We start from the raw sequence: 22,376 nt of genomic DNA, 5'->3' as shown, positions 1-22,376 counted from the left end.
ACTTTCAATCAAATTTCGTCGATATAAATTAGTTTTCATTCTTGGATGGTTATGTTGATGTTTTCTTGTAAATGTACTGTTGAATTTTTGAAGGTAAATAATAACAAAGGAATGGCAATTATAAACTACGTCAAATGCGTATTTAAGAAAATTACAAAGACAGCAAAACTGTAGTTACGTGATTTTATAAAGTAGGTAGGGTTACCAATATTTGTTCATATTTGTTTTATATACCACTTTTTCTTAGGTATGGGGCGCCGCGTGGGAGCTCCGCTAAAAAATCCTGTCATTAAATGTAAAGTCTCGACAGAAAGGTTATGCCTGCTAAGCGAAATTACAATATGCTGAACTTTTAAAGAAGAAGTGTAAATTCAAGTTCAAACCCTGGTGACAGGGTTCAAATTGTAAGGTCGTGTTTAAATACGCTTGATTTTTTGCATAGATGTTCCTTGTGTAATATAAAACAAAATAAGCTTAAGTATTTTTTTGGTAAATAATCCGTTCTTGAGATATTGCACATTGTAAGATTCTTGATTTGTATGAAATTGCCCAATTTGGGCGAAATTGCTACTTTTTTTATGATCTATGGCACATTTGCTCAATCATATCTCAGGAACTGATCATTTACCAAAAAATACTAAAGCTTATTTTGTTTTATATTACACAAGGAATCTCTAGGCAAAATATAAACAAAATGTAAGCTAACACAACCTTACAATTTTAATTTTGCCATTTTTTGCTCCTGTCGAATATGGTAAGATCTAGCAATTTTTAAAATGCTAATCAGCTTGTTATTGATTCTTTAACTCGCAATCTTCATGAATAACCTTATTTTGACATCTGTGTTTGGCCACCCACAGCACTAACAGTAGGGTGTGGCCCCCATTTTTTCTTTTAGATTTAATACTTATTCTAAAAAAAAATTACCATAGCTTCAATTTCAGAGGAAGAACCTCAACTTGCCCAGAAGAAAGACTGAAATAAAACGTTGTCGTATTTTGCGAATCTGTTTTTGTTTTAGACAATGAGTTCTGATTGCCGGGAAACTTATGGGGAATGAAAACAGTAAATGGCTAGTTATAAGTCGTCATTGAACTGGAATAATTTTCATCGAACAGATGGTAAACAAAGACAGTAATACAATTCAGGGCATTACAGACGAAATAACGCCAGAAACAAAAGAAGAAAGGAACATTATAGAAAAAGTTGGAAGACATCTGTGTTGCCCAAGTGCTGGAACGTTTTTGGCCTGAGAGCCTATGCTATCGGATCTCGGTCAAGTTGGGAAAATAAAGGCATTCTTGACAGTTAAACAATTTCGTTTCTTATTAAAAGCGTAATATCCTAATTAAAAAGATTCCAACTGCGAATAATATGAGATCCGAAATGAAATGTGTTCGAGATTTGATAAACTGCCATAACCTTTGTATTAGAAGGGTAACGACGGAAGTCTTGCTCAATCAGGGATTCTCACCCTAGCGCCAACTTGCGCATTATCAAAACTTAACAAACACCATCTGTCCAATTATCTTACAAGTTTTGAAATAAAATAGCTAACCGCTTTAGGTAAAAGGCTTGAAACTAAAGCAAAATATTGGCACATCTTTTGGCATTTTATTTACGCTTAACCACGTGACCTTGATTTGGCCAATAGGGCACTGTCGTTTTGTAATAAGAATCCTATCTGTGTAGAACGTCTCGAGGTAATTACTAAGAATCTAACAGTGTATAGGGGGACGTCAAAGATAAACGGTTTGATTGCTTCTCACTTCTACAACAGGTTGAGTTTCAAGTTGGCGATTTCATCTCCCTTCAAGGTTTTTCGCACTGAGAGCTGCGAGCATCACGGAGACACCAGACACCTTTTTGAAGTCCAGCACATCTCAACAAGACATTAGGAGAGCATACGAGTTCGTTTCGATCTATCCACGTATTTCAACATTCAACTTTCAATACATCAACAAAGCATAAACAACTCCAGACCAAATTTTGGCTTTAAAAGAAAATCACAAGCTCAAAAGTCGTGAAGGAAAGAATCCCCGTTTTTATGATAAGCTGGAACGATGAATAACACTACATTTGGTCAGGAATGGATTCCATTTGATGTGTTTCAAGCTATATTTGTCAGTGAGGGATGTGTAGTAACTGTAGCCAACGCCATCGCGATTATTGTGCTACTCCGCAAGTCTTTCCGGACCAAGAAGTCGACCTTCTTCGTACTGAGTATGACAGTGGCTGACTTGCTGGTCGGTATTGCGAATATTTTGCATTACTTATACATTGTTGACCTTGGCTGGCTTGTTGTTTCCATAAGAGTGTCTCTTCTATCGTTAACTGGCGTTGCAGTAGAGAGGGCATATGCGGTGTTCTTTCCGTTCAAGCATCGCTCATCTCGAACCAGGACCTACGTAATTTGGATCGTCTTATTGTGGACATGGTCATCAACATTGCTATTTCTTCTTAGATTTAAAATATTTTTTTATTTGTTCTCAATATCGGAAATCACAGTATGTTTAGCCGTCATAACTATTTGCTACGTCTCTATTTGGATCAAGATGAGATTCGGGAAAACTTTTGATAACGAGCGAGCCTCAAGGAACAACGCAAAGCTCGCCAAGACTCTGAGCATTGTCACCTCAACAACGCTCGTTTGTTATCTTCCTTTTCTAATATATTTGGCATTAATACAAAGGAGCGGAATATCCCTGCGGACTAATGTGTTTTTTCTTTTGCTCTTGAGCAACTCGTTCTGGAATGTTCTGGTATATTCCATCCGCATGCCACAGTTCAGGAAGGAGCTGTTTAACCTCGCCAGACTGTGTGTACTCTGTACATCATGTAGACTAATCAGACCTCATCAACCTGACACAAAAGGTAATATGTCACGTGATAACCCTGCCATCGTTCTTGAAGGCCTGGCGTCATGTGACACATCTGGAGAAAGAGGCAATGTCACGTGATAATCCTGCCATTGTGAGTAGTGACCTGGCGTCACGTGACACTGTAACTTGTGACCAGGAGATCACGAGATCAGCCTCATGTTCAAACTGGCGAGTAAGTTTCTGAGTGCGATTTTATTTTCGTTGGAAAACATGACAATGAACCTGTTCATCTCGGTTGAGCAGTGATTACTTCAACATCCGAACGCTCAGCGGAAGTTCAGCTAAAGTTCTCATCTTAAGGATCGGAAGTCCTTAGGTTTCGTATATCTTTCTTAGAACAAGATTTTGTTTATTGCTTACCATTTCTGTCTAGCTTGCAGCACATCCCATATCGTTTGCCTAAATCCAGGGTGTGTCCAATTTCAATTATTTGGCAGAAAAGTGATTTCTTCTGTTGGTTGCTAAGACTTTGTTTGAACTTCTTGAATTCTTGCTGTAAAAAGATATTGTCAATTTCATTATCACTTTATACATCTATTTCAAAAAACGCGTTTGTCAAATGGTAGTTCTCCTATAAAAAATAACCATGGAACTCGTCAAATTTCTAATGAATGTAGGAAAATGTGGATAATTTCTGTGATTATATTAGTTATGATCTTTATTCTTACAAATAATTATACTTTTTAGCAGTGATTGGTCTTAGAACTGCCAATTGCCATTTGCACTGAAAACATTATTGAAATAAGTGTATGAGTTGTCACGTGCATGTTGCGCATGCGCTGTTTAGTTTCCAAAGCAGCTCAATCGCAATTACCGACTCACTTTCTAAAACCACATTAGAAACTGGGAAAGATGTCTGCCTAAGATTTGACAGTAACGTAAGTAACGTTGTTTGGGCATGTTTTTTCCATGAGAAACTAAAAATTTATGTCGTCATCGATTCCAATTAACCACGTGGTTATTCTGTTTCCCCTCCTGACGATCACATAACATTTCCGAAACCGAGTTGCCTTACGATTTGATATCACAAAAATGTGAATAATTTTGTTTTTGATGACGTCTTTGATGGCGTTACAAGTATTTGCCAAAAGGGGGGGGGGGGTAGACAGATGGGTGGGTGGGTAGGTAGGTAGAGATGGATAGATAAATTGTATATTAAAGATGTTTAATGATTCAACTACTTAATTTTAAATGGTTCAATAAATGATTCTAGATCAAACTTTGGCGCGTCCTATTTGTGCGTAACGGCTGTACAATAAAAGTGCGCCTTAAATGCTTTCAATTTACGGTCACATGTTAAGGTTGGAAGGAAACTTGCGATGCTTAATTAAGATTATGAACGTTAATAAAATAACTTTCCAGTTGGCAAGAAGTTTTAAATGTCCGAAAAGTTCTGAGTTTTTTTTTAAAGTTCACCGACCCAGCAGTGAAATTCGATATCTTGTTATCTTTGCTTAAAATTCCATATAATCCTGTGATCTTTGCTTAAAATTCCATATAATCCTGTGATCTTTGCTTAAAATTCCATATAATCCTGTGATCTTTGCTTAAAATTCCATATAATCCTGTGATCTTTGCTTAAAATTCCATATAATCCTGTGATCTTTGCTTAAAATTCCATATCTTGTGATCTTTGCTTAAAATTCCATATAATCCTGTGATCTTTGCTTAAAATTCCATATAATCCTGTGATCTTTGCTTAAAATTCCATATAATCCTGTGATCTTTGCTTAAAATTCCATATAATCTTGTGATTGTTGATTAAAATTTCATATCTTTTGCTTAAAATTCCATATAATCTTGTGATCTTTGCTTAAAATTCCATATAATCCTGTGATCTTTGCTTAAAATTCCATATAATCTTGTGATTGTTGATTAAAATTTCATATCTTTTGCTTAAAATTCCATATAATCCTGTGATCTTTGCTTAAAATTCCATATAATCCTGTGATCTTTGCTTAAAATTCCATATCTTGTGATCTTTGCTTAAAATTCCATATAATCCTGTGATCTTTGCTTAAAATTCCATATAATCCTGTGATCTTTGCTTAAAATTCCATATAATCCTGTGATCTTTGCTTAAAATTCCATATAATCCTGTGATCTTTGCTTAAAATTCCATATAATCCTGTGATCTTTGCTTAAAATTCCATATAATCCTGTGATCTTTGCTTAAAATTCCATATCTTGTGATCTTTGCTTAAAATTCCATATAATCCTGTGATCTTTGCTTAAAATTCCATATAATCCTGTGATCTTTGCTTAAAATTCCATATAATCCTGTGATCTTTGCTTAAAATTCCATATAATCTTGTGATTGTTGATTAAAATTTCATATCTTTTGCTTAAAATTCCATATAATCTTGTGATCTTTGCTTAAAATTCCATATCTTGTGATCTTTGCTTAAAAAAGAATGTGTCATGGCGTAGTTCATGGCCGAGTGGAATGACCGAGAGCCAAGTCTGCTCGCCCAGGCCCCAAGAGTATACAATATTGCTAACAGTCTACGGAACAGATGCTCATTTGCATAAGCCACTGTCCGGCGTCCTCGATTCCATGCGACGCCATTTTCTGTCATTTGTCATGACAACAGCCCACGCTTTGACGAAAGCGATGTTTAGCGAAGTTTTCTTACATTTATAACATTAGATAGTATGCTCGCCTGTTATACTTTTTAAACAAAAAATATCATGACAATAAAGTATAAGGGTCAACTTATCTCATGTTAGCAAATCAACTTCCTAAGAAGTCTAAAAAGAATCAGATTTTGTTGATATTTTGAAGAGAATGAATCACATGAGAAAAGTTCTAACTCACTAAATTTCGCATTTTTGGTATATCCAGTCATAAGCAAAGTTAAAAGCCGAGACTCACAGCATAGCTAAAACTGTTACTTTACTTAATCTGAGTGAACTCATGAGCACATATTTCCACCTGGTTTTAAAATTATTAAACGATTACGAGCTTGCATGGTTTTACCGTCTCGTCAAGCCGCAAAGCACGCATGTAATTATATTCTAAATATCTCGAAAAGGCGTAGAAATCGCTGGAAAGTTTGTATTGGACGTTTGATAAGAATTCCTTCAGGAATATGTCTGGGAGGTTTGATTTCCGTAGCACCCTTTATTAAGAGCAAAAAAGTCCTTTAATAGCATAGACATGCAACAACAGCCAATAATTATGTTTGCTTCTAAAAACATTTTTGGTACACCTTGTCATAGACTCGTTTTATGAAAATCATGTACAATATATGAATCTCCAACTAATAAACTATCGGTGAGTGAAAGATGGGCTCCAGATCCTAACGATTTCAAAAATAGGAGGATAAATTCAAAAGTGTGTCATTCACTCATGCTCGACTAAATCTTTGTTCTAGCCGTAGAGGCGTGCGTAAATAGCAAAAGAATGAAATGAACAAGTGACCGTGCATTTCAGCATGGCAACTGCGTTAAAAATAAACTTCCCTCTTTTTTCTCCAAAATTTTGTTTATTTGGACTTAATAAAATTTTGTTATTATGCGTGAACATTACTGTTTAGGATGAGGCACAATTTAGAAAATGAAAACGAATAAAACGCTCAAAGTATAATTTTATTCACGTCCTAGAGTTTTTTTGCTAATAAGTCGAGCATGATTTTTATTGTAAATTTCCTCTTCGCATTATCATGGGGGCAAGACACCGAGAGAGAGGGTAGAGAAACAGCAAAAGATTCCTTTAAGCCTCTTTCAAGCTAGAAACATAACTTTTAGTACTCCGCCTGAAGAAGGAAAATGCCATTTATATGATAGTGTAGGCTGTTTCATTTATGAAAGTTGTTTTACCAGCTTTTAAGCAAAGCGATTCAATCGAATCAAAATGTAAACATATGGCCAATGACTGATATTAACAACAACAAAAAATACTCGCAGAATGGGTTTTCTATGACAAGAGTCATCAAACTTTTATGTGACCCATAGTCCCAAATTTGTCAGGCTAAAACGGTTAAAATCAAGAGAGTCCTTGTTTAAAAACTAATTTAAACCACGCAGTGCATGTTGCAGTGCTTCAAAAAGGTTAGTGAAAAAAAAGTTAGAAGACCCATTTTTAGCTATGGTTGCAAATCAGACAGCCTTTGTTACATCAACCGTATGCTAGCTCAAAGGTAAACCTCCGTGAGCCAACAAAGAGGTCATCAATGACAATTAATTTAATAATTTTAAATAGAAGCTTTAAACGACCAGAAAGGCGTAATATGCCATTGAAATTGTTGTGTGTTGTTGTGAACAATAATGCGATAAATTTTAGTGAAGGAAAGAACCAAATACGTCCGATCTTCAAGATTTCTAAGAAATGATCATGTTAATGTGAATGATTTACAAAGTTTGGCGATCAGCTTAGAAACTTTGAGTAAAACAGCCTTCTAACTCAAACCACCAAATGCACTGTTCGGTCGCCTATTTCTCCTCAGAAGCTCTCTTTCACCATATCTATATTTTTAGTGCGTTTCCAGAAAAAAAAAATTGAAAGAATTCGGCTAGAAAAGTTGCTCACGTTAAATTTTGAAATGTTTCAAAGTTTGTGCTCAAGTACAGGCTTGGGTTTATTATCATTGAGCTAGGTAGAAAGCTTGATAAGTTATCTCATCCCTGTGAAACGATTACTTAAAATGGCGTCGCATGGAATCGAGGACGCCGGACAGTGGCTTATGCAAATGAGCATCTGTTCCGTAGACTGTTAGCAATATTGTATACTCTTGGGGCCTGGGCGAGCAGACTTGGCTCTCGGTCATTCCACTCGGCCATGAACAACGCCATGACACATTCCTTATTAAGCAAAGATCACAAGATATGGAATTTTAAGCAAAGATCACAAGATTATATGGAATTTTAAGCAAAGATCACAAGATATGAAATTTTAATCAACGATCACAAGATTATATGGAATTTTTAGCAAAGATCAGAAGATATAAATTTTAAGCAAAGATCACAAGATATGGAATTTTAAGCAAAGATCACAGGATTATATGGAATTTTAAGCAAAGATCACAAGATATCGAATTTCACTGCTGGGTCGGTGAACTTTAAAAAAAACCCTCAGAACTTTTCGGACATTTAAAACTTCTTGCCAACTGGAAAGTTATCTTATTAACGTTCATAATCTTAATTAAGCATCGCAGAGCACTTACACGCGTAAGAATCGGCTACCACTCTCGAAATAGAAAATGGGCGATATCTGAGGCCATATCGAAAGCCATAAGGAAGATTAAGCCATTCTTGCGATTCTCGTGAGGTACTTTCCACTGGCAGCTTAAACGCGCTAACATTAGGGCTTAATGAGCTACTCCTTTTTTACTTGACATGCATTAGACCAGTGACCGAATACGCATGTCCTGCGTTCCACCATTGCTTGCCACATTATCTATCAATTGATCTCGAAAGATGCCAGAAACGGACCCTTGGCATATAATCTATCTCTGTCTTTCCTACGAATGCGCGCTGTCCAAAGCGGGGCTGGAAACGTTACACAATTGCCGTGAAACAATATATCAGAAATTATTTACCGACATTTAGTATCCAGCTCATAGGTTGCAAAGTTTCCTTCCAACCTTAACATGTGACCGTAAATTTAACGCATTTAAGTTTCTGAGCCAGCTTGTCTTTGTAATCTTTGTTATCGACTTTTCAAAGTCCGCAGCTCCCAGAGATCGTTTCTTTGAAGTTTAGTTTATTGGCTTTGTCACACACACAAAAAAAAAATACTACGGTTTACAATAGGAAATAAACAAATAAAGAAAAAATAAGAAACAATGAAAATAAAGAAAATAAGAAATAATGTGACGGGAGAAGAAAACAAGGCGTAAGCCCCAATTGAAATTCTTTCCCAACAAATTACAAACAATAACAATTCTAAAACGAAAATAAAAATTGAATGACATAAATTTAAGATCTATGAAATTATGGAGGTTGGTAAAAGGCAAGTTTCTCTAAATAGTGAGTTGTCAGCTGATACCTGAAAGACGAAAGCGTAGTGCAAGATTTCATAAGTGAAGTGAGACTATTCCAAAGTTTGACAGTTCTAGGGAAATACGAATTCCTGTAATAATTGTGTGTGTTATCTAACGCAGAAAGAAAGAAATATCACAGAATTTGAATCCTTTTGATCCTTGCTCTCCTTCTCGGTAGTTGAGGTCTTTGTGAAGACTGCGTAGGAGAATGTTTGACCATCGAATATGAAGGCAATTCAGGCAAAAGCTTGGACTTCCTGTGGATTTATCCAGAGACTCTTTCATTTCCTCGATCCAGGCCATTGTTTATATTCACGTCCAAGATGGCGGCTAAATAGCTAGACAAACGTATTAATATCAAAAGGACGGTTATTGGGGAAAGGGCTTTAAAATCTAAAGATTCTCCTTCTTGCTTGAATGAAAAGGTAGGTATCTAATTGTAAAAAAATGCAGAATATATTTTTGTTTGATTTTGAAACGCTAGACTCTCGATCCAACTGGGGTGTCTACAAAACGAAGACCTAAAACCTAATACCTAAAACCTTGTGACGCCAAAAGCTACGACCCCCCCAAAAATTCAGTTATTATTTAGTCTACCTTTTGTTTCTCAAATGGCTACACAGCGCGAAAGGTTCATATGGAATCAGTGATCCTAATGAGGTAATTCAGCAAATTTTGTTGTGCTTTTCATGGAGGAAATATTCTCATGTGCGCGCCAATGTCAATGAACAATTTTAATCGTCGTTTATTATTTGTCCCATTAAAAATTGTAGTTGCACTCATTTTTTATACGCTCCTTTGCCCATTATCCCAAAAACTCTCCCGGTAACCTAACAGACCCGGCAATTACCGGTTATTTAGAAAAATGCCCCCAGAGAAGTATTCGAACTCCCTGGGGGGGAAGAGCGTTTATCAAAACAAAGCTTTTGTGAAGCGTGCCAATACGGATTCCCGACATAATTTCCAAAGTTTATGAATAGATTGGCTAAATAGTTATTGAAATCCTAGTTTTGTCGATGTCTTAAAGACAACTTGCACCCCAAAGATTGCTCTGGCATCGACATTTTTCGAAAGAAAGACAAAGAACAAGTAAATAAAGTCTCATTTTGTAAAAAAACTTCTAATATTTTCACAAAGCTGTTTATATTTTTAGGCGCACTGTGACATGCTAAATGTCAAATCATTTGACAGAGATGAAACCTGATTGGTTGGAAGGAAATCCGATAAAATGATGTAAGCCTTGATTGGCCCACTTTTTCCGGGCAGTGGAATGGTTTTCTCTGTGATGAAAACTTTCTACAACTCGACACAACTAGAACATGAAGCGATTTCCTGTATAGAGTTAGTGGGCAATTAAGATTTTGGAAGAAACACCCGAAAAAGTTTACTGGGTGACATTCCGGTTTCTGAGTTTATCGGCGTTTTAAGAAACGACCACCTGGAAACACAAGTAGCTCACTATTTCCCAATTAAAAAAAACAAATTGAATAATCTTATTATTTCATAAGGATCACTGATTCCACATGAAACTTCCACGCTGTGTAGCCATTTTGGGAGACAAGGTAGGCTAATAACGGCAAGTTTGGGGGTCATAGCTTTTGGGGTTGTTGCTTTTGGGGTCGTAGCTTTTGGGGTCACAGGTTTTAGGTTTTAGGTCTTTGTTTTGTAGACATCCCGATCCAACTATAAATTCCTTCAGAATATCGAGCAATTTTTATCATTGGGCGTCAAAAACCTTGTACCGCAGAAATAGTTCTGGTGTCTTTGGAAATGTTAACATGTAAATAGTCATGTGTGGTATTTCCACGATCATAACTTTATTGGAATTTCAGTGGATGCTCTGTTGAACTGCGTAAGGATGATTCAACAAAACAATCCAAAGAATCTTATCTATAAACTAACGAACAGACTTAATCAGGGGACTTCTCCCGTGGGAGAGATGGTACCAACGGAACAGCAGATTGATATGTGTTAAGGGAGAGAAGGAGACTGGCCCAATGAGATGGGGGCGTGCCTTCCCTGCTTATTCTTTTTATTTCTATTTCTAAACTACTTTATCGAGTAACTTATTATATGTTTAAACTAAATGGGTCAGCAAGAATGGAACCAGGTCACATGCGAGGTGCTGCCCCTAAAGATAAAATTACAATAATAATAATAATGATGATGATGATGATGATGATGGTGATGGTGATGGTGATGGTGATGATGATGATAATAATGAAATAATCACATTTGACAGCAGCCCATAGGGGATGAGTTCTACAACTGATCATTCTTTACTATTTTCACAGATGTTGTTACAATTCACTACTGTGCTCCTTGCATTGAATGCATGTTTCCACTTTTCACACTGCAAATATCTCCCGTCATGGGATTCCCTAGACTCCCGTCCAGATCCTCCATGGTACGACAAAGCCAAGTTTGGTGTTTTTATGCACTGGGGAGTGTACTCGGTGCCTAGTTTTGGGTCTGAATGGTTCTGGAATCACTGGAAACAGCAACATTATCCATCATGCATTGAGTTCATGAAGAAGAATTATCCTTCTGGATTCTCCTATGCTGACTTTGGCCCCATGTTCAAAGCCGAATTCTTTGATCCTAATTACTTTGCCAAGCTGGTTGCAAAATCTGGAGCAAGGTAAAAAAAATTGTAACTGTGTAGATAGAGGAAAGTAGCATGTTTTTCTTATTGCTTCTACTTCAAGTAATGCTGTGTGTGTAAATGGAAGTAGTGGCGTGGAATGGTTGTTACTTTCTTGTTTATTTTTCTTCTAGTTTGAGATCTCAGTTTTTTACCTTATAGCTGTCATGCTGACAAATGCCTTTAATTATTTGAATTAGATATTTTTAGCTGACAGGAATCAGGCTGATTCTGTTAACATGTCTCCATTCCGCTAGTATATGTAGAATGGGAGGAAGGGGGGCAAGTACAGTGCCTTTGGGTACACCTCTGGAATAGAAATATTGGCTTGGCCCTCGTTTGCAGGTATTTTGTGTTGACAAGCAAGCATCACGAAGGATGGACAAACTGGAAATCCAATACTTCCTGGAACTGGAATTCTGTCGATAATGGACCCCACCGGGATCTAACAGGTACTTTAACATTCATGGGTTAGTCAAAGTGAGGCAAAGTTAAGATTTAGTATTATTTATGAACACTACAAATCAACCATGCATTACATTAGATTGCTCAATGTTTTCTAGATTATATAATACTTCCAACTTCCAAACAAAACGTTTTCTCATGACAATTTGTCATGAGAGAAGAAGTCTACTGTTTTGGTATTTCTTGGGCATCAATTTTGGCCATTCCTGTAGTTTTTAAGGGTTATTTTTCGAATTTCTTGATAAGCATCCCTATCACTTTTACCCTGAAGAATGCCCCCCCCCCCCCTTCCTAGGTACTGCCCTTTGGGTTATATAATTAAATACACTAGGGTCTTAAATCAAGCCAGCAAAGAATGCATTCAATAATCAGTTGAAAAAAATTAATCCAAACTGTTTTTCAAACTATTTTTAGACGATATGGCAACAGCAATTCGACAGTACAAGAACATCACATTTGGTCTTTACTACTCGCTCTATGAATGGTTTCACCCATTATACCTGGAAGACCAGCACAACAAGTACAAAACACAGGGATTCGTTAAGGTGAGGGATTCGTGCTGGTTAAGACACATGGATTCTTTGAGTGCGACCTTATAGGAAATAGGTGTATGATGATGATGAATGTAATACTGTATGATGATGATGAATGTAATACTGTATGATGATGATGAATGTAATACTGTATGATGATGATGAATGTAATACTGTATGATGATGATGAATGTAATACTGTATGATGATGATGAATGTAATACTGTATGATGATGATGAATGTAATACTGTATGATGATGAATGTAATACTGTATGATGATGATTAATGTAATACTGTATGATGATGATGAATGTAATACTGTATGATGATGATGAATGTAATACTGTATGATGATGATGAATGTAATACTGTATGATGATGATGAATGTAATACTGTATGATGATGATGAATGTAATACTGTATGATGATGATGAATGTAATACTGTATGATGATGATGAATGTAATACTGTATGATGATGATGAATGTAATACTGTATGATGATGATGAATGTAATACTGTATGATGATGAATGTAATACTGTATGATGATGAATGTAATACTGTATGATGCTGATAAATGTAATACTGTATGATGCTGATGAATGTAATACTGTATGATGATGATGAATGTAATACTGTATGATGATGAATGTAATACTGTATGATGATGATGAATGTAATACTGTATGATGATGATGAATGTAATACTGTATGATGATGATGAATGTAATACTGTATGATGATGATGAATGTAATACTGTATGATGATGATGAATGTAATACTGTATGATGATGAATGTAATACTGTATGATGATGAATGTAATACTGTATGATGCTGATAAATGTAATACTGTATGATGATGATGAATGTAATACTGTATGATGATGATGAATGTAATACTGTATGATGATGATGAATGTAATACTGTATGATGATGATGACTGTAATACTGTATGATGATGAATGTAATACTGTATGATGATGATGAATGTAATACTGTATGATGCTGATGAATGTAATACTGTATGATGCTGATGAATGTAATACTGTATGATGATGATGAATGTAATACTGTATGATGATGATGAATGTAATACTGTATGATGATGATGAATGTAATACTGTATGATGATGATGAATGTAATACTGTATGATGATGATGAATGTAATACTGTATGATGATGAATGTAATACTGTATGATGATGAATGTAATACTGTATGATGCTGATAAATGTAATACTGTATGATGCTGATAAATGTAATACTGTATGATGCTGATGAATGTAATACTGTATGATGATGATGAATGTAATACTGTATGATGCTGATGAATGTAATACTGTATGATGATGATGAATGTAATACTGTATGATGATGATGAATGTAATACTGTATGATGATGAATGTAATACTGTATGATGATGATGAATGTAATACTGTATGATGATGATGAATGTAATACTGTATGGTGATGATGAATGTAATACTGTATGATGCTGATGAATGTAATACTGTATGATGATGATGAATGTAATACTGTATGATGATGATGAATGTAATACTGTATGATGATGAATGTAATACTGTATGATGATGAATGTAATACTGTATGATGATGATGAATGTAATACTGTATGATGATGATGAATGTAATACTGTATGATGATGAATGTAATACTGTATGATGATGAATGAATACTGTATGATGATGAATGTAATACTGTATGATGATGAATGTAATACTGTATGATGATGAATGTAATACTGTATGATGATGATGAATGTAATACTGTATGATGATGATGAATGTAATACTGTATGATGATGAATGTAATACTGTATGATGCTGATAAATGTAATACTGTATGATGATGATGATGAATGTAATACTGTATGATGATGATGAATGTAATACTGTATGATGATGAATGTAATACTGTATGATGCTGATAAATGTAATACTGTATGATGATGATGATGAATGTAATACTGTATGATGCTGATAAATGTAATACTGTATGATGATGATGATGAATGTAATACTGTATGATCATGATGAATGTAATACTGTATGATGATGATGAATGTAATACTGTATGATGATGATGAATGTAATACTGTATGATGATGATGAATGTAATACTGTATGATGATGATGAATGTAATACTGTATGATGATGATGAATGTAATACTGTATGATGATGATGAATGTAATACTGTATGATGATGAATGTAATACTGTATGATGATGAATGTAATACTGTATGATGATGAATGTAATACTGTATGATGATGAATGTAATACTGTATGATGATGATGAATGTAATACTGTATGATGATGATGAATGTAATACTGTATGATGATGATGAATGTAATACTGTATGATGATGATGAATGTAATACTGTATGATGATGATGAATGTAATACTGTATGATGATGAATGTAATACTGTATGATGATGATGAATGTAATACTGTATGATGATGATGAATGTAATACTGTATGATGATGATGAATGTAATACTGTATGATGATGATGAATGTAATACTGTATGATGCTGATGAATGTAATACTGTATGATGATGATGAATGTAATACTGTATGATGATGATGAATGTAATACTGTATGATGATGATGAATGTAATACTGTATGATGATGATGAATGTAATACTGTATGATGATGATGAATGTAATACTGTATGATGATGATGAATGTAATACTGTATGATGATGATGAATGTAATACTGTATGATGATGAATGTAATACTGTATGATGATGAATGTAATACTGTATGATGATGAATGTAATACTGTATGATGATGATGAATGTAATACTGTATGATGATGATGAATGTAATACTGTATGATGATGATGAATGTAATACTGTATGATGATGATGAATGTAATACTGTATGATGATGAATGTAATACTGTATGATGATGATGAATGTAATACTGTATGATGATGATGAATGTAATACTGTATGATGATGATGAATGTAATACTGTATGATGATGAATGTAATACTGTATGATGATGATGAATGTAATACTGTATGATGATGATGAATGTAATACTGTATGATGATGATGAATGTAATACTGTATGATGATGAATGTAATACTGTATGATGATGATGAATGTAATACTGTATGATGATGAATGTAATACTGTATGATGATGATGAATGTAATACTGTATGATGATGAATGTAATACTGTATGATGATGATGAATGTAATACTGTATGATGATGAATGTAATACTGTATGATGATGATGAATGTAATACTGTATGTTGATGATGAATGTAATACTGTATGATGATGATGAATGTAATACTGTATGATGATGATGAATGTAATACTGTATGTTGATGATGAATGTAATACTGTATGATGATGATGAATGTAATACTGTATGATGATGATGAATGTAATACTGTATGATGATGATGAATGTAATACTGTATGATGATGATGAATGTAATACTGTATGATGATGAATGTAATACTGTATGATGATGATGAATGTAATACTGTATGATGATGATGAATGTAATACTGTATGATGCTGAATGTAATACTGTATGATGATGATGAATGTAATACTGTATGATGATGATGAATGCAATACTGTATGATGATGAATGTAATACTGTATGATGATGATGAATGTAATACTGTATGATGATGATGAATGTAATACTGTATGATGATGATGAATGTAATACTGTATGATGATGATGAATGTAATACTGTATGATGATGAATGTAATACTGTATGATGATGATGAATGTAATACTGTATGATGATGATGAATGTAATACTGTATGATGATGATGAATGTAATACTGTATGATGATGATGAATGTAATACTGTATGATGATGATGAATGTAATACTGTATGTTGATGATGAATGTAATACTGTATGATGATGATGAATGTAATACTGTATGATGATGATGAATGTAATACTGTATGTTGATGATGAATGTAATACTGTATGATGATGATGAATGTAATACTGTATGATGATGATGAATGTAATACTGTATGATGATGATGAATGTAATACTGTATGATGATGATGAATGTAATACTGTATGATGATGAATGTAATACTGTATGATGATGAATGTAATACTGTATGATGCTGATAAATGTAATACTGTATGACGATGATGATGAATGTAATACTGTATGATGATGATGAATGTAATACTGTATGATGATGAATGTAATACTGTATGTTGATGATGAATGTAATACTGTATGATGATGATGAATGTAATACTGTATGATGATGATGAATGTAATACTGTATGATGATGATGAATGTAATACTGTATGATGATGATGAATGTAATACTGTATGACGATGATGATGAATGTAATACTGTATGATGATGATGAATGTAATACTGTATGATGATGAATGTAATACTGTATGATGATGATGAATGTAATACTGTATGATGATGATGAATGTAATACTGTATGATGATGATGAATGTAATACTGTATGATGATGATGAATGTAATACTGTATGATGATGATGAATGTAATACTGTATGTTGATGATGAATGTAATACTGTATGATGATGATGAATGTAATACTGTATGATGATGATGAATGTAATACTGTATGATGATGATGAATGTAATACTGTATGATGCTGATGAATGTAATACTGTATGATGATGATGAATGTAATACTGTATGATGATGAATGTAATACTGTATGATGATGATGAATGTAATACTGTATGATGATGATGAATGTAATACTGTATGATGCTGAATGTAATACTGTATGATGATGATGAATGTAATACTGTATGATGATGATGAATGCAATACTGTATGATGATGAATGTAATACTGTATGATGATGATGAATGTAATACTGTATGATGATGATGAATGTAATACTGTATGATGATGATGAATGTAATACTGTATGATGATGATGAATGTAATACTGTATGATGATGATGAATGTAATACTGTATGATGATGATGAATGTAATACTGTATGATGATGATGAATGTAATACTGTATGATGATGATGAATGTAATACTGTATGATGATGAATGTAATACTGTATGATGATGAATGTAATACTGTATGATGATGAATGTAATACTGTATGATGATGATGAATGTAATACTGTATGATGATGATGAATGTAATACTGTATGATGATGATGAATGTAATACTGTATGATGATGATGAATGTAATACTGTATGATGATGAATGTAATACTGTATGATGATGATGAATGTAATACTGTATGATGATGATGAATGTAATACTGTATGATGATGATGAATGTAATACTGTATGATGATGAATGTAATACTGTATGATGATGATGAATGTAATACTGTATGATGATGAATGTAATACTGTATGATGATGATGAATGTAATACTGTATGATGATGAATGTAATACTGTATGATGATGATGAATGTAATACTGTATGATGATGAATGTAATACTGTATGATGATGATGAATGTAATACTGTATGTTGATGATGAATGTAATACTGTATGATGATGATGAATGTAATACTGTATGATGATGATGAATGTAATACTGTATGTTGATGATGAATGTAATACTGTATGATGATGATGAATGTAATACTGTATGATGATGATGAATGTAATACTGTATGATGATGATGAATGTAATACTGTATGATGATGATGAATGTAATACTGTATGATGATGAATGTAATACTGTATGATGATGATGAATGTAATACTGTATGATGATGATGAATGTAATACTGTATGATGCTGAATGTAATACTGTATGATGATGATGAATGTAATACTGTATGATGATGATGAATGTAATACTGTATGATGATGATGAATGTAATACTGTATGATGATGATGAATGTAATACTGTATGTTGATGATGAATGTAATACTGTATGATGATGATGAATGTAATACTGTATGATGATGATGAATGTAATACTGTATGATGATGATAAATGTAATACTGTATGTTGATGATGAATGTAATACTGTATGATGATGATGAATGTAATACTGTATGATGATGATGAATGTAATACTGTATGTTGATGATAAATGTAATACTGTATGTTGATGATGAATGTAATACTGTATGATGATGATAAATGTAATACTGTATGTTGATGATGAATGTAATACTGTATGATGATGATGAATGTAATACTGTATGATGATGATGAATGTAATACTGTATGATGATGATGAATGTAATACTGTATGATGATGAATGTAATACTGTATGATGATGATGAATGTAATACTGTATGATGATGAATGTAATACTGTATGATGATGATGAATGTAATACTGTATGATGATGATGAATGTAATACTGTATGATGCTGAATGTAATACTGTATGATGATGATGAATGTAATACTGTATGATGATGATGAATGCAATACTGTATGATGATGAATGTAATACTGTATGATGATGATGAATGTAATACTGTATGATGATGATGAATGTACAGTACCGCTCTCGAACATGTGGACATATGTTCGCGAAATTGTTCGCGAAATTCGCGAACAACGTTCGCGAACAGCTGATGTTCGCGAACACAGTGTTCGCGAACAGACCGGGACAAACCGTTTGACAAACGGGAACTCGTACCTCGTAACCGAAGACTTACAGTACTTATACTCACTTAAAATACATACAGGAGTTCTGCAAGCGATTCAAATAAATTGTTCGTGTAAAAGTCAGCTGAGAGCTATGGTTATCGTTAAAATCAGAAACAACAAATTCAGTTATAGTCTGATATGCCTTCAGTTCAATTATTCGTAGACGATCAAGACAAGACACTTTCAAGTTTGAGAAATAAAGACGATAAAGATGGCGGATGAAAGCCAAAGCATGCGAAGGATTCGATCGTGGATTTACGAGGGCAGACACAGGCAAAAAAGTTAGTTAGTTTATTCTCAAAAGCTTGCCTCGAAGAGGGAAGGAATGTCGATCGCTTGATATGCTTCGGAGATTGTCGAATGTGACAACTGCTAGCGAATACTTTTGAAAAGCGGGAAGCCATTTATTTAACAAATACTTGTATTACACACAGGATAATTAATTTGGGGACGGAATGCCGATCGCTTGATATTCTTCGATGATTTTCGAATGTGTGAAAACTGCTAGCGAAGAATTTTGAAATTCTATTTGACAAATACTTTTAATAAACACGGGAGAAGGAATGCCGATCGCTTGATATCCTTCGAAGATTTTCGAATGTGTGAAAACTGCTAGCGAAGAATTCTGAAATTCTATTTGACAAATACTTGTAATAAACACGGGAGAAGGAATGCCGATCGCTTGATATCCTTCGAAGATTTTCGAATGTGTGAAAACTGCTAGCGAAGAATTTTAAACATCAGAAAGCCATCTCTTTAGTTTGAGGAGGGAATGCCGATCGCTTGATATTATTCGAAGATTTTCGATTGTGTGAAAACTGCTAGCCAATCCTTTTGAACACTGGGAAGCCATTTATTTGACAAAAACTTGTATTAGACACGGGAGAATTTGTTTGGGGAAGTAATGCCGATCGCTTGATATTCTTCGATGATTTTCGAATGTGCGAAAACTGCTAGCGAATACTTTTGAACAGCGGGAAGCCATTTATTTAACAAATACTTGTATTACACACGGGATAATCAATTTGGGGAAGGAATGCCGATCGCTTGATATTCTTCGATGATTTTCGAATGTGTGAAAACTGCTAGCGAAGAATTTTGAAATTCTATTTGACAAATACTTTTAATAAACACGGGAGAAGGAATGCCGATCGCTTGATATCCTTCGAAGATTTTCGAATGTGTGAAAACTGCTAGCGAAGAATTCTGAAATTCTATTTGACAAATACTGGTAATAAACACGGGAGAAGGAATGCCGATCGCTTGATATCCTTCGAAGATTTTCGAATGTGTGAAAACTGCTAGCGAAGAATTTTAAACATCGGAAAGCCATCTCTTTAGTTTGAGGAGGGAATGCCGATCGCTTGATATTATTCGAAGATTTTCGATTGTGTGAAAACTGCTAGCCAATCCTTTTGAACACTGGGAAGCCATTTATTTGACAAAAACTTGTATTAGACACGGGAGAATTTGTTTGGGGAAGTAATGCCGATCGCTTGATATTCTTCGATGATTTTCGAATGTGCGAAAACTGCTAGCGAAGAATTTTGAACCACGGGAATCCATTTATTTGACAAAGCAAAGACTTGTACTAAACACGGGAGAAGGAATGCCGATCGCTTGATATCCTTCGAAGATTTTCGAATGTGTGAAAACTGCTAGCGAAGAATTTTGAAATTCTATTTGACAAATACTTGTAATAAACACGGGAGAAGGAATGCCGATCGCTTGATATCCTTCGAAGATTTTCGAATGTGTGAAAACTGCTAGCGAAGAATTTTGAAATCCTATTTGACAAATACTTGTAATAAACACGGGAGAAGGAATGCCGATCGCTTGATATTCTACAAAACCCGAAAAGAAGACATTTATAGCATGTTGTCGCTGACTCATGTATTCGAACACAAACGACTACTACTCACAGTTTTCACACATTCGAAAATCTTCGAAGAATATCAAGCGATCGGCATTCCTTCCTCAAACTAATTCTCCCGTGTCTAATACAAGTTTTTGTCAAATAAATGGCTTCCCAGTGTTTAAAAGGATTGGCTAGCAGTTTTCACACAATCGAAAATCTTCGAATAATATCAAGCGATCGGCATTCCCTCCTCAAACTAATTCTCCCGTGTTTAGTACAAGTCTTTGCTTTGTCAAATAATGGCTTCCCGCTGTTCAAAAGTCTTCGCTAGCAGTTTTCACACATTCGAAAATCTTCGAAGAATATCAAGCGATCGGCATTCCTTTCTCAAACTAATTCTCATGTGTTTATTACATGTCTTTGTCAAATAAATGGCTTCCCGCTGTTATTAAGTCTTCGCTAGCAGTTTTCACACATTTCGAAAATCTTCGAATAATATCAAGCGATCGATCGGCGTTCCTTCCTCAAACTAATTATCCTGTGTTTATTGCATGTCTTTGTCAAATAATGGCTTCCCGCTGTTATTAAGTCTACGCTAGCAGTTTTCGGACACATTTCGAAAATCTTCGAAGAAAATCAAGCGATCGGCATTCCCTCCTCAAACTAATTCTCCCGTGTTTAGTACAAGTCTTTGCTTTGTCAAATAAATGGCTTCCCGCTTTTCAAAGTATTCGCTAGCAGTTAACACACATTCGACAATCTTCGAAGAATATCAAGCGATCGGCATTCCCTCCTCAAACTAATTCTCCCGTGTTTAGTACAAGTCTTTGCTTTGTCAAATAAATGGCTTCCCGCTGTTTAAAAGTATTCGCTAGCAGTTAACACACATTCGAAAATCTTCAAGGAATATCAAGCGATCGGCATTCATTCCAAAACTTATATTCTGTCTAATACAAGTCTTTGTCAAATAAATGGCTTTTCGCTGTTCCAGCTGTTATTAAGCCCTGGATCACACGTTACCGTTCGTCAAACCGTTTATTTTGCATCTGTTCGCGAACAGCGTGTTCGCGAACAGTCTATATGTTCGCGAATTTCGCGAACGTTGTTCGCGAATTTCGCGAACGTCGTTCGCGAATTTCGCGAACACTGTTCGCGAATTTCGCGAACATTGTTCGCGAAAGTTTCGCGAACAGTGTCCCTATGTTCGTGAGCGGTACTGTAATACTGTATGATGATGATGAATGTAATACTGTATGTTGATGATGAATGTAATACTGTATGATGATGAATGTAATA

At 34.5% G+C, this 22,376-nt stretch overlaps 1 protein-coding gene across 1 annotated transcript in view; it reads left to right on the top strand.

The window, feature by feature from the left end:
- The first annotated feature begins 9,152 nt into the window (after positions 1 to 9,152).
- Positions 9,153 to 22,376, top strand: part of LOC116615507 (alpha-L-fucosidase-like) — a 43,324-nt gene continuing 30,100 nt past the window's right edge. The window contains exons 1-4 of the mRNA XM_048731510.1: positions 9,153 to 9,291; positions 11,161 to 11,507; positions 11,856 to 11,962; positions 12,390 to 12,520. Coding sequence (XP_048587467.1) covers positions 11,161 to 11,507; positions 11,856 to 11,962; positions 12,390 to 12,520 — 585 coding nt within the window. The 5' untranslated portion in view covers positions 9,153 to 9,291. The remainder of the gene's footprint in view (positions 9,292 to 11,160; positions 11,508 to 11,855; positions 11,963 to 12,389; positions 12,521 to 22,376) is intronic.

The sequence above is a fragment of the Nematostella vectensis genome, chromosome 8 (genome assembly GCF_932526225.1).
Source record: "Nematostella vectensis chromosome 8, jaNemVect1.1, whole genome shotgun sequence".
NCBI lineage: Eukaryota > Metazoa > Cnidaria > Anthozoa > Actiniaria > Edwardsiidae > Nematostella > Nematostella vectensis.
This window is presented reverse-complemented; position numbering and strand designations above follow the sequence as displayed.